A 13,794-nucleotide genomic window follows, 5' to 3' on the forward strand; every position below is an offset into this window, starting at 1 on the left:
TTGTACTATACTCTATTGAACGGTAGTGTAGTGTATTGTATCTTGTACTGTAGGCTCTACTGCACTGTCGTATAGTGTATTGTACTATACTGTATTGAACGGTAGTGTACTGTATTGTAGGGTAGTGTACTATAATGATTTGTACTGGAATGTAGTGTATTGTACCGTGTATTTTACGGTACTGTATCTAACCTTACCTAGCTTACCGTAGCCTAGTCCAGTGTAGGCTAGGTTGCTTAGCTTAGCTTAACATATCATAATATAGCGTCAATCTCTAAAAAAGACTCACAAGAGTTCAAATGAATAAAGTGTAACGCACAAGATCTTGATTATTCAAAATGACTGATGACTTTGCATAAATGTGTACAACACTATTTGAGTGCATGTTAAATATTCGTTATTACTAGTGGCAGTGTGCATGTATGGCTTAAATCACGTATATAAATATACATCGGTGTTGTTTCGAGAGTATAATAAACGGTTGTAAAGGTAATACTGCAATAAGAATGGTCGTTAGTGATACTAGAGCGTCAGTTGCCAAACACCGCCATTGCAGCAATCTCCTGTCTCCCCATCTGAGGTGAAATTTGTGCTGATTACGCGTTGTTACAATCAAGAAACAGTTATTTAAGTAGACAAAATTGTAATGGTGATGCCGTTGGTACATTTGAAAGGCAAGTAAGGAAGTGTGAGTGTACGGTAGTGTACTGTTGTGTTCTATAGTGTACTGTACTGCATTGTAGTGTACTGCACTGCATTACACAGTTTTATTGTGTACCATATTGTAGTGTACCATACTGTACTGTACTTTTGTGTAGTATACAGTACTGTAGTGGATTGCACTGTACGGTACTGTAGTATACTATGCAATAATGTAGTGTACTGCACTGCACTATACAATACTGTTTTGCAGTGTTCAGTAGAGTACAGTAGTATACTGTACTGTACCATCTACTATACTGTACCGTGTACTGTACTGTACGTAATTGCATTGTACTGTATTTACGTTACTGGACTATATTGTATTGTAGTGCATTGTAGTGTACTGGACCTAGATTCAGGAAGCTCTGTGTATTTCTTCGTAAGTGGGTTTGCTACGAAGGTTCCTAAGTGCGCCCTAAGAAGATGCTGAGGTGCGATTCAATAAGGTATACTTAGGAAGAAAATTGTTGGTTCACCTGCGTGCCGATAGAGGTCACTACTGTGTTTCGTTTGGCCAATCAGAGAGCAGGAACATTCTTCATATTGAAGATTTAGCGCTGGTTTATCGGAGCTCTACTGCCTCCTATTTACGTCGAATTTTCTTATAAAATTAGTATATTTCGAAGTAAAACAATGTTTTTTCAACTTCTACAGCCAGCACCAACATTGTAGGAAACAAATATGTTACATTTGTTGTTTATATACGTAATTCTAAGAGATACTGTGTAGCTGTCCTTGTTGCTCGGAAGATGCGCTGACAATTATTGTATATATTTACTGAATTTACCCAATGGCCACTAACTATCTAGTAACCTCGAAGAGGGCAGAAAGCCGGCGGCTTGTTAAAGGGCCCACCAATTGTATTAATGATATTTTTTAGCTGTAATTTGGCATTTACGGCTTCAGCGGGTAGGCGGTTCTATGGGTTTATAGCCCTCTTGGTGGAAAAAAAACATCTGTTTTCAGTCCTACTTGAGAGAACATACTCTACAACACTATATCTGTGATTGTCCTGTTATCAGTGACTTCATACCAAATGGTATGAGTTATTTTGAGCTCTGTAATTACTTCATACACTCAGGAATATTGGAAGATATTCTTGTGCTGCACCCAGATTTTGCCAGTGGAGGCTAATAGATCAGCATTAAGTATTTTGTTCTCTCCTAATTCCTTGTATGACTGGCCATCCTGTGAGGTGAGAATGTTGGATGAGCTTGTAGCTGGTTTTTGATCTACACTGTGTGGTCCTTTATACAGAATAGGGAAGCAGCACATTGCTGTGTATACCTAAACATGTTTAAAAATACATTGTTTGAGAGGAGTCTTGTAGAAACTGGTAAGAGTAATTATAATATAATGTTTCCATGATTCAGTGCTTACCTCTTGTGAAAATTGCTTAGGGTTGTTTAGTCAGAGTTGATTTGTTTTTTGTATTGAGGCTGGTATTTTCTAAATTGATTCCATGTACAGTATGTCTAACAATCCTGTGAGATGGAAGTATTAGATAAACTTATAGTTAGTTTTTTATCTACACTGTGTAATATTCCATATAGAATAGGGTAGTAGTACATTTCTGTGTATACCTAATCTTCTTAATAAAAAAAATCAGTAATAAAGATTTTAAATTATAGTTTGTATTATTACATATTCAGTACTGTATTATCCTTATTAAATCATGTTGACCATGGATCATTAAGATCTCATGTTGATATGTAATAGTCATATTTCTTTTGAACTGCTAATCCATGCTAATCATTCATTAAATTGTGCATTATGTCTCAATTTTTCACTTCCTTGGATATACTGTACAGTACAAAAAGATAGGATAAAAATAAACTAGTAATATTTCTTTCATTATATTTTTCATTTAAATAACTGCATCAATATTTTTAGAGCTGACAGGATTTGTTTTACCATACAGGTGCATTATTTGTTAAAAAAAAATTGGTTTATTGTTACACACAATGGTGCTACATAGCCTTCCCAGCTTGGTGGCTTCTTTTAATACTTACTGATTAAAAAATAAATAATAAATACATTTTATTCAGGAAAAGTACATACAGTTGATTTACAAACATAATGTTGGATTTATAGACAGAGCTTGTACATACAATACCTAAAGCCACTAATACTCATAGCATTTCGGGCAAGTGTGGGGGAAAAAAACACAGACTAAAACTTAATAGTAATCGGGATTAGGTATAAATTGTGTTGAAAGAAGGAATAAAAAATACAAAAAGCGGGGTTAACATAGCATAAATCAGCAATTGCACATGTTGGTGAACAGCGTTGTTTAAAAAATAGCAAGACATGGGTTGACATTTAGGAGGTAAGTTAGGTTACATGGAGTTAATTAGGCAGTACTTCGTTTAAATCTTAAACTGGTTGAGAGAGGTACAGCCTTTGACATGATTCGGGAGGTCATTCCACATTCTGGGTCCCTTGATTTGTAGAGCACTTCTAGTTTGGTTACACACAGCCAAATTGAGTAACAGGAAGAGGTCTTGGACACAAATTTGTTCCATGCTAAATGTAGAGGAATGAGCTGAGTATTCCTCAAATAAAATAAGTTGCGTCAGCTTATAAGGTAAATAAAGTAAGCATTTCTCAAATAAGTAGCTGCCTCACCTCACTGCCTTACTGCTACATAGCCTTCCCGGCATGGTGCCTTCTTTTGATAATTACTTGTTCCACACCCAAATTGTATAACAGCAAGAGGTCTTGGACCCCTACTTCCCTCTCTCTTTTTTAATAATCTATATAGTCATAATTATAGCTTTAAGTATTCAATGAATAAAGTTTGTGACATTTTTACCCTTCTCCTTACCTAACATCATTTGTGCAGCATATTTTTATTTTATGTCTCACCCAGATTTAATTTCAAAATAAAAGCAAACTAAATAAATTAGAAATGGGTATGTATAGCTAAGGTACACCCTTACTACTAGGTGAACAGGGGCATTTGGTGATAGTAAATGATCCCATCAGGCAGGGCTCATCACCTTCTCTCATATTTCATGTTCACCAGTGTTTATTTACTTAATAACTACTGGTATAATATCTTGCTATTATAAAACTAATTCTACTATCATCAAACACATATTTACTTCAAGTTTCAAGCAGAGAATGCATATATAACTAACATGAAGGACTCCTCTTGACTAGATTCACCAGCTATGACATTTTGGTCATGTTCCAATATCATAAATCGATCCCAGTGTTATGTAGTAGAGAAAAAATGACTTATATCCAGTTTACGTAAAGCTATGAGTGGTCGAAACCACACTTAAATCCCGGAATGAACTTACGAAGGTTTTTCCACTTAGGGTAGCTAATTGAATAGGGACGTAGCCGCCACGAAGGCGTTAAGAGGGAAAACGTTCTTAGCTAAGAGGAAAAACCTTCGTAAGTACCTTCCTGAATCCGGCCCCTGAACTTTACCGGGGACTGTAGTCTGTAGAATACTGTATTGTACATGACTGAACTGTATTGTACTGTATTGTAGTGTACTGTAGCCTTTACTCAAGTATGCTGTAGAGTATTATACTATAGGGTACTGTAGTGTATTGTACTGTACTCTTTTGTAGTGAACTGGAGTGTAGTGAAATGTATCGTGTACAGTAGTAGAGCGTACTGTACTCTTGTATACTGTAGTGTAGATTACTTTACTGTAGTGTATTATATTTTATTTTAGTGTACCGTACATTAATGTACTGTAGTGTATTGTACTGTACTGTACCCTTGATTGTAGTGTACGGTAGTGTACAATACTGTACTGTATCCTGTACTGTACTTTAGAGTATTGTACGGTACTATACTGTAGTGTACTGTACTATACGGTACTGTATTGTTATCTATTGTACTGTAGAGTACTGTGCCCTTAGCCGTTGTGTATGGTACGGTACTGTATTTTATTGTAATGTATAGTACTGTACTGTATTGTACCGAACGGAACTTTATTCTAGAGTACTGTAATGTATAGTAGTGTAATGTATCGTAGCGTACGGAAGTGTACTGTACTATACTATACTGTACTGTGTTGTACTGTAATTACAGCTTGAATAACTATTTTTATTATTTAATAATACTGATGTAATCATAAGTACTCCAAAGTCATCATTTGTGAGTGTAAAGTTAAACATTGTATTTCATACATTTGTTATGTGTATGTTTGTCATATATTGGGTATACATTTGGGTGTATATATTTAAGTTTCACAAAATAATTGTTATGAATCACTAGAGTATCCAATTAGGTTGAGCCGACCAATGAGAGTAGAGGTTGCGAGAAGTGACGTCAATTGAAAAATCGAAACGTGATTGGCTGTTGAGTCGACTTGGTGGGTGAGGCTCGACGGAACGTTATTTTGACCCCAGTATTGGCATAGTTGTGGTGTAGAAGTTAGTGTTAGGGCGTGATGTTACTCTGAGCGGGTACCCCGTTACCCTTTGGGGTCGCTAGGGCTGACAGACCCCCTAGCTTACTCATATTGTACACCTGCAAAACGCCAATACATAGGGTCAAAAATCTATATTTTACAGCTGCCGTAAATACCCTCTTTGGGGATTATATATATAGGCAGATATTTGAGTGGTGATCTGTAATCAGTACTAAAAGATATTTATAAATGTGTAGTGAATTGTAATGTATTTTTTTCAGCGTTATTGTGAAGTGAATGAGGTAATGGTTGGAAGACGAGGCATGGCGTGAAATGAGCCGACTGGTGATTTAGGAAGGTGGAGGAAAGACTAAGGTTGTGATGGGACCAATGAATAAAGTCAGTGGCGAGCAGAAGTCCCGGTTTGGCAAGATGTGCTGCGTGAGTTAGCATCTATGATGGCGGTATGAGTTTAAGGCAAGTAGTTATTGAATATCTATTGTAAGTTTAGAGGCCTGGTAATATTGTAATAGGATAGCGTAGTAGAGTGAGACTGAAGTGGTTAATAGTATTAGGTACTCAAGAGTGTCGAGGCCACAAGTAACGGCTGCAAAACTCTGAGTATCTATGTGGGATCTGGGCTTTTAATTTGCATTAGAAATTGGGAGCATAAAATTAGTTTGGTGAAAGTAAGTACATGTTGCAATTAAAGGTATGGTATAGGCATGATTGATATTGCTAACATGACGTTGCCTTGTTGCAGGTAATAGCGGACAGATTGGCAGGACCCCTGGGCTGTCTGGAAGAACACGGAGACGCTTCAACTGCCCTATTCGTGAAGACTTGGCAGTAAGTGTGACTAATCTTGTAGAAGAATCGTGGGGATAGGTTGGAGGTTGGGCCACGTTACTTGTCTAAAGGTGATTGTGTTAATGTTGTGTGACGTTGAGGCGGGCGAGAGTAGTTATTATCACTTAAATGGAAGTTGAATGTGAGAAAGGTAGTTTTGGAGGAATTAGTGTTCACGTTGTGGAACAGTTATTAAAGTGGGAATAAAAGTGAGTTGAAGTATAGATATAATCATTTCGCAAGTGTAAACGTTAATTAGTTAACATGTAAATTTTTAATCAGTGTCCCATTGAGAAGTTGGTGCAATAACAAAGTAGGAAGTAATAACATGTTAGTTTGTTGTTAATGGGAAACTGTATAGGCCGGATGAGTAAGCATATTAAGAAAGGTGTTAAAGCAACCCTTTTACAGGCAATGTAAGGTAGGGTTCAAGTAGTTAATAAGAACGTGGCCACTAAGGGAAGTGTTCCGGGCCTAACGCAGTCGTGTATATTGAAGTGTGACCCACTCGAGGTGTAGGAAAGTAAATGTACGTGATGACGATAGGTGGTGGTTGACGTGATTTACTGGCAATTAGGTTATGTGAAAAATGTAAAATAAGGTATGAAGGCAGTAGATTGGGGGTGATGCAATAGATAAGTATTTTGGTTGTTGAATAAGGAAGTTTGAGGGGGATGGTATGAGGTGGACATTTAGGTGTTAAGTTGGAGTTTGACGACTACTACAGGCATATTGGGGCGCTCCTAGCGAGTGTTTTCATTAAAAACTGAAGCACCTTAACGTGTAAGTCAGTGGTGTAAGTGTTGCTTTATAAAGAAAAATGGAGTTTTGCTGCAGGATGGTGTTGCTTCTGGAAAATTAGGACTAATGAATAACTCTCGATAGGGTTTTGGCTGACGGTTCGCGCGTCGTGTCTTTAAAAGTTGATAGTGGTGTAGTAAACCCCCCCCCCCCCTCACGAAGCGTTTAATGGGGAGTTTATGTACTCTGGTAACCAGACCACTTTAATTAGACATGAGAGGGTCAACGTTTGAAAATCCGTTGCCTTGCTGTCGTCTTAGTGACGTAAACATATTTAGCTGTAGGTTTTTTGACGTACAGCTGCTAGTAACAATAACCATTAGAATATTTAATTTGAGTAAGGCATATAGTTTATAATGTTAATGGTACTGCATGAAATAAGCGTGACCTCCTTCATAGGATGAAGTCATAAAATGAAGGTTTAAGAATGATTGGTTGATACATGGAGGGAATGTAAATGTTGCGGTGGATTAATTTGCACTCGAGATGAGGGTCGTGGCAGTAATTTTTGAAGAATGTGCATGTGGGTGGCGACATTACACGTTGTGGTGTAATAATTGTGTAACTAGAAAAATGTAATCATGGCTAGCGCGTGTTGTAGTATAGGCAGAAGTGAAAGGAACATGTCCTGATTATTCGTCCTTGAAATGTAAGTGCGTTGTTAACTTCAGGTATTGGTCCAGGGGGGGGGGGGGTGTTGGTTGTCGTGTGTAGCAGTAAGTATATTTGTGTTGAGTTGATATTGTAGTGTTAATTGAGAATTGTGTACTAGGAAGAGATGTCCCTGGAGAAGTAAGCGGGAATGTGTGGTCATATAGGTATTAGTAGGTAGTTGTTTAGCAGTTAATGTTGGCTAGGCAGAAGTGTAACAGGAAATGAGAGGCTGAGGGGGTTAAATTTGCGGGATGACTAAACCCCGAGGAGGGAAAAAATTGCGTTTAGCACTGCAATTGTATGTATACGAAACGGTTAGTTTTGAGGTTGGTGGGGATTGTCATGGTTGCTGTTTGAATGAATTGTATATAAAAGTAGGACTCGTCCGAGGTTGAAAATGTGTTTTATGTATTGTAGTTGTCATCATACAGGTTGACAAACTTTTAACACCCTTTATATGAAATTAATATCCAAATTGTTAGAAGTTGAAATATACTGAAATGTTCTTCATTGCGGAAATGTGTAATATAAGGAATTGTTAATGGAGTGTTCGTAGATGGTTGTAGGACAGAATAGGAAATGTTGTCGATGATAAGTTGATGCATATTATGGATTTCCAGGAGGGTAGCGTGTGGAGAGGTTGTGGCTTGGCGGAACAGAACGATGAAGTATCTTGTTTGAGAAATGCGCATAGGGTGGAGACGAGGAGCAACTCGACGGTGGCGAGTAATGGAAGAGGCCGTGACCTTGAGTCGAGTCTGTGTTTGAGCACCTTATAATACCCCTCACTGTTGCGTATGTCGTGCTTTGACTTTTACCCCTCCTGTACCTCATGTTCCCCTTGACCCATCTCCGTCTTTCTTGTCAGTTTTCTCGCCTGCAAAATTCTTTCGGTTAGTATTACCAATATTTCTCCTAGTATTCCATCTTTGCCCTCCTGTGGAGGGTCTCCCTTGCTAAATTTATTAAATCCCTGATCCACATTACTAAAGGTTTTACCCCTGCTACAGTTCAGAAATGCGTTTTCCTTGAACACTTCTTCACACAACCATTTCATTTCCATCTCCCCCTCCCCTTCCGGCCCGTTGGCGTCGTGAGGGGGCTTGGTGGACGGCTGCCGGAGTGTGATGCTCCGTTGGGCAGTCCTCTGTCCTTTTCTGGCCTTGCACTCCTGCTGCTGTCTTCTCCAATTGTGCCGGATCGCTTTTCCTTTTCCTTATGTTTCGTTTTTCTCCCCCCTCTTCTCCTATCTGCTTGTCGTTTCCTGCCGACCTTTTGCTTGTTTTGGATTATTTCTTTGGACTTCTTCTATTTTGACGCCCGGGTGCTTGAGGAGGCATACTCTTGCACCCGTAGAACTGTAGTACCCGACGTCTCGAGCGAGGGGAACCTTTTATTGTCAATCCCCCTTTCGTCGCTGAACCCGATCTCGACGGACTGACGGTTCTTAAGGTGGCGTTTGTGGGGCGTATACTCACGACGCACCCCTAGGGGGCCCCGGCATGATCAGCGATAGCTTCCTGTTGGGTGTCCTGCCTCTAATTGTGGCTCCATGGTGGGTATGGGGGCACATTCGTGGATGAATTTGTCACTTTTCGTCTCTATGTCGTTGAATGTTTCCGTTGTACCCTCTCAGGCTCGTGGGGTGGGCGACCAAGCCCCCGAGTCGGCCTGTATTGGAAGACCAGGCTCTGTAGCTCCCGCTGCGTTGGGCCCCGACCTTGCTCCTCCTTTGACCGTCCTGACTTCTTCCCCCAGCTCCCCTCCCTCCTCTGAGGTTGGGTCGAGCCTCCAGCCCCCGGTGGTGACCACTTCGTCCCCTGGTGTGGCTAAGTCTTTCGTTGTGACTACTGCGCCTTTTGACCCCTCTCTCTCTAGGGGTTCTCAACGCCGTTCGCGCCCCAACCGCACTCGCTCGATTCCTTCCCGTGCTGATGCGTATCAGGCCTTGTTTGGTCCTGCTTCATGGGCCAAATACTTTGATCTCCTCCCTCTTGATTCTGCGCCTCCTGACGATTTCTCCCTCCATCGGCATCTTGTAGATTCCGTGGATGCGTGTGTTACTTTCAACCCCACTCGTCTCGGTACACGTGTCGTTGCTGCTCCTCAGGATGCGGCTTCCCGCTTGGCTGCCTTATCTTGCCTTGGCGAGATCCCTGTTCGGGTCTCCAAGAACGTTCAGATGAATTCCAGTGTTGGCACTATTCTCCTCCCACCCCATGTTGCAACCGGTGTTCGGAATCTGCAGGATTGCCACGATGATATTCGGCATATCCTTGATGCCCAAGGCCATTCTGTCCTTCAGGTTGACTCGTTTACTCGTCCCCCTCGTGGTCGTCGCCGTCAACCCCTTCGCGTTGTGAAGATCACCTTTGATGGTAGGACCCTTCCATCCTCTGTCATTCTTGCTGGTGCTAGGTGCTCTGTCCAGGAGTATATTCCTTCTCCTCGACTTTGTAATAAGTGCTGGAGGTTTGGGCATGGTGCCCTCCGCTGCTCTGGGACTGTCTCTCTCTGTCCTTTGTGTGGGAGTGAAGGTCACTCTAAGTCGGAGTGCACTTCTCCCCAAGCTCGCTGCCTCAACTGCGGTGAGGCCCATCCTACGTTCTCCCGTGCCTGTGTCCATTACAAGCTTGAGGCGGCCGTCCTTAACCTGAAGCACCGGGAGCGTTTGTCTTTTCCTGAGGCGAGGCGCCAGGTTCGCCGGCTCCCGCCTTATACTAACATCTCTTATGCTCGCGTGTTGCGCTCTTCCTCTCCTCGTCCTTCCCCCCTTCCTCAGACTCTCAACCGTTTCCGGGCCTTGGACCCTGATACGCCCACTGCCCCCTCCTCTGTTCCTTTGAGTTCTTTCCCGAGGGGTCCCCCTCCTGGTCCTCTGTCTGGGGTTCCCCTTCTTTCAACCCGGTCTGTCATGTCTCCTGTGTCTTCTTCCTCGTCCCCCTCCGATCCTCCTTCCCATCCTCTTCCTCCATCTATCGGCTCTCCCCGCCGCCTGTCGGTGCAGGCGGATGTCCATCGCTCTCCTAACGGCCGTCGTGTGTGCTCTCGTTCGGCTTCTCCTGTTGAGACACTGGAATCCGTTGCCCGGTACGTAGTTGCTGGGACACCTGTCTCTTTAAGTCAGAAGCGTAAGCCTGGCTCCTCTCCTTCCTCTTCCCCGGCGGGTAAGAAGGCTTCGCTTTCTTCCTTAGCTCCTACTTCTGGCTCTGTTGCTCCTTCCCCTCCCGTTTCAGTGGTTGCGCCCCCTGTTCCTGCTATGGAGGTTTCTTTGGCTCCTGCTTCCCTTTCGGTTGCTGCTCTTGCTGGGGTGCGCTCCCCTCTTTCTACTCCCCCTCTTTCTACTCCCCCTCTTCCTACTCCCCCTCTTCCTACTGCTGTCCTTGACTGCTCCTCTCCGTTGTCTCCTCCTCTTCCTCCTCCTCCTCCGGACCCCGCCCGCCCACCTCTGATCTGTTCTCCCGTTTCCTTCCCTCCGTCTTTGCTCAGTTTACCCATGCCCCCTAACCCTGACTTTGCTGACCCTGATCCCGACCCTGATATTCTTTAACGTGCTCTGTTGCTCTTTCGCCTTTGTTTCTTCCTTGTTCTCTGTTTTTGTCCTTTCTCTTCCCGTCGTTGTCCATTCTTCAATGGAACGTTCGAGGTTATTACGCCAATTTCCTCGAACTCCAACTTCTGATTTCGCGGTTTTCGCCCCTTTGTGTCTGTCTCCAGGAGCCAATGCTTGGTGCTCGTCCTGGTCGTTTTCGTGGCTATTCCTTTCTCTCCCCCCCCCCAGCCATTGCTGGGGCTTCTAATTCTTCTGCTCTCTTGATTCGTGCAGATGTTCCCTTTGTTCCTTTACTTTTTCCTTCGCCTCTCCATTGTTCTGCTGCTCGTATCTTTGTGGGGAAATGGTACACAGTTTGTTCCATTTATCTCCCCCCGAGTGTCCCGCTCTCTCTTCCTGATTTGAAACACCTCCTAGACTCCTTGCCGGAGCCTGTGCTCCTGCTGGGTGACTTCAATTGTCGTCATTCTCTTTGGGGTGACGTTCTGACGAATACCCGGGGTCGCCTCCTTGAGCCGTTTCTCCTATCTTCTTCCCTGTCTCTTCTGAATTCTGGTGAGCCCACTCATTTGGACTCTCGGACTCGCACCCTTTCTTGTCTTGATCTTTCTCTCTGCTCTTCTTCTCTTTACTTAGATTTCACGTGGCAGGTTCTTGATGACCTCCATGGAAGTGATCATTTCCCCATCCTTGTTTCCTTTTTCTGTTTTCGCCCTTCCCTCTCTTTCCCTAGGTGGCAGTTTGCTAAGGCAGACTGGACCCTATTTACCCTCAGTGCTGCTCTCTCTGACCTCTCCCTTCTGCCTCTCTCTCGCGCTCTCCTCCTTTTTCATGACACTGTCTTCAACGCTGCCCTCCGCTCTATTCCTCGCTCTTCCTCTCGGGGTCCACGGAAGTGCGTTCCCTGGTGGAATGCGGACTGTGCTCGGGCTGTCCGCTGTAAGCGTGCAGCCTGGAAGAGGCACCGCCGTAGGCAGACGACCGATTCTTTTCTTTTCTTTCGGAAAGCGAGTGCGGTGGCCCGTAGGGCCATCCGTACGGCTAAACGTGAATGTTGGGCATCTTATGTCTCAACAATTACGTCCGAAACCCCTCTGGCCCAGATCTGGAAGCGTATCCGCAAGATAGCGGGTAAGTTCGTTCCCGATGTTTCACCGGTCCTTCACCTCCATGGTACTCTTGTGGCGGACCCGTTGCAGGTCGCTTCCGAACTGGGTTCCCACTTTTCTTCTGTTAGCTCTGGTCTTCATCTTCCCCAATCTTTCCTTCTTCGTAAACCTGTCCTTGAGTCTCGTCCTTTAGATTTCTGCACTCATCTTCAGCTTCCCTATAATGATCCCTTCTCTCTCTCTGAACTTCGTTCTGCTCTAGCCCTCTGCGGTTCTACGGCGGCGGGCTCCGATGGTATTCATTATGAGATGCTTCGCCATCTCCCTCCGAGCACGTCTCGGTATTTACTGAGTCTGTATAATCGGATCTGGGAGTCGTCGTCAGTCCCTGAGGACTGGCTCGATGCCGTTGTCCTCCTTGTTCGCAAACCGGGGTCTCTGGGTACTTCCCCTAAGGACTTTCGCCCTATTGCTCTCACAAGTTGTGTCTGCAAACTTTTTGAACGTATGGTTAACGTTCGTCTGATGTGGTTCATGGAACACCATCACCTCCTCTCCCCTTCTCAATTTGGTTTCCGCAAGTGCCGCAGCACGACAGATGTCCTGGTGAACTTGGAGGTCTATATTCGTACTGCTTTTGCTGCGAAGACCTCCGTTGTTGCCGTCCTTTTTGACCTGGAAAAGGCTTACGACACCACTTGGCGTTATCATATCCTATCTCAACTTCATTCTTTTGGCCTTCGTGGTCATCTCCCTCTCTTTCTCCGCAGCTTCCTCTCTCGTCGTTCCTTTCGGGTGCGCCTTGGTACCCCTCTCTCTCCCTCTTTTCAGCAATACGAAGGTGTGCCCCAGGGTAGTGTTCTGAGCACTACTCTTTTTCTGGTTGCCCTCAATGGTCTTCTTTCCTCTCTTCCTTCTGGTGTCTTCTCCGCTCTCTATGTCGATGATCTTACCCTTTGTTGTCAGGGTGATGATTCGCCTCTCCTTCAACGCCGGCTTCAACTTGCAATTGATGCCGTGTCGTCTTGGGCCACTGATCATGGCTTCAAGTTCTCTACTTCTAAGACTTGTGCCATGACATTTACGCGGAAACGGGTTGTTCTCGTCCCTCTTTGTCACTTTATGGTCATCCCCTTGAATACAAAGATTCCGCGAAGCTTTTGGGGTTATTCCTTGACACTCGTTTGTCTTGGTCTCCCCATATCTCTTACCTCCGTGTTGAGTGCTCTAAGGCCCTTACCCTCCTTCGGGTCTTGTCCCATACTTCTTGGGGGGCAGATAGGCGCACTCTCCTTGCTTTACATTCTTCTCTCGTCCTGTCTAAGCTCGATTATGGTTGCCCTGCTTACTCGTCTGCTTCTCCTTCTACTCTTCCCCGTCTTGATGCTTTGCACCATACTGGGTTGCGCCTCAGTTCTGGTGCCTTTCGTTCGACTCCCGTCCTTAGCTTGTATGTTGACACTGGCTTCCTGTCTCTCCAGGACCGCCGTGATCGCTACTGTCTTCGCTATCTTGCGCGGTCCTTGCAACATCCTTCCTCTCGCCTCTGTCGTGCTTTAACTTTTACCCCTCCTGCGGTTCCTGTTCCTCTTCACCTCCCTCTTTCTGTCCGGTTATCTCGCCTGCAGGATTCTCTTTCCGTTCGTATTTCTGATGTTTCTCCTCGTGTTGTTCCTTCTTTGCCCCCGTGGAGGGTCCCTCTTCCGCGGTTTTGTACTTCCTTGACCCGTATCACTAAAGCTTTTACC

At 44.0% G+C, this 13,794-nt stretch overlaps 1 protein-coding gene across 3 annotated transcripts; it reads left to right on the forward strand.

Moving 5' to 3' along the window:
- Nucleotides 1-4,973: 4,973 nt before the first annotated feature.
- Nucleotides 4,974-12,198, forward strand: LOC123771269 (uncharacterized). Of its 3 annotated transcripts, none has more exons than XM_069305201.1 (4): nucleotides 4,974-5,102; nucleotides 5,362-5,557; nucleotides 5,844-5,929; nucleotides 8,005-12,198. In XM_069305201.1, the coding sequence occupies exon 4, from the start codon at nucleotides 8,937-8,939 to the stop codon at nucleotides 10,932-10,934; it is 1,998 nt and encodes a 665-aa protein (XP_069161302.1). In that variant the 5' UTR covers nucleotides 4,974-5,102; nucleotides 5,362-5,557; nucleotides 5,844-5,929; nucleotides 8,005-8,936; the 3' UTR covers nucleotides 10,935-12,198. The 3 variants fall into 3 exon arrangements, with proteins under 3 accessions (XP_069161302.1, XP_069161301.1, XP_069161300.1); XM_069305200.1 differs by having other exon boundaries at nucleotides 4,978-5,248; XM_069305199.1 differs by having other exon boundaries at nucleotides 4,979-5,557.
- Nucleotides 12,199-13,794: the final 1,596 nt, after the last annotated feature.

Source organism: Procambarus clarkii, chromosome 54 (assembly GCF_040958095.1).
Source record: "Procambarus clarkii isolate CNS0578487 chromosome 54, FALCON_Pclarkii_2.0, whole genome shotgun sequence".
Lineage (NCBI taxonomy): Eukaryota > Metazoa > Arthropoda > Malacostraca > Decapoda > Cambaridae > Procambarus > Procambarus clarkii.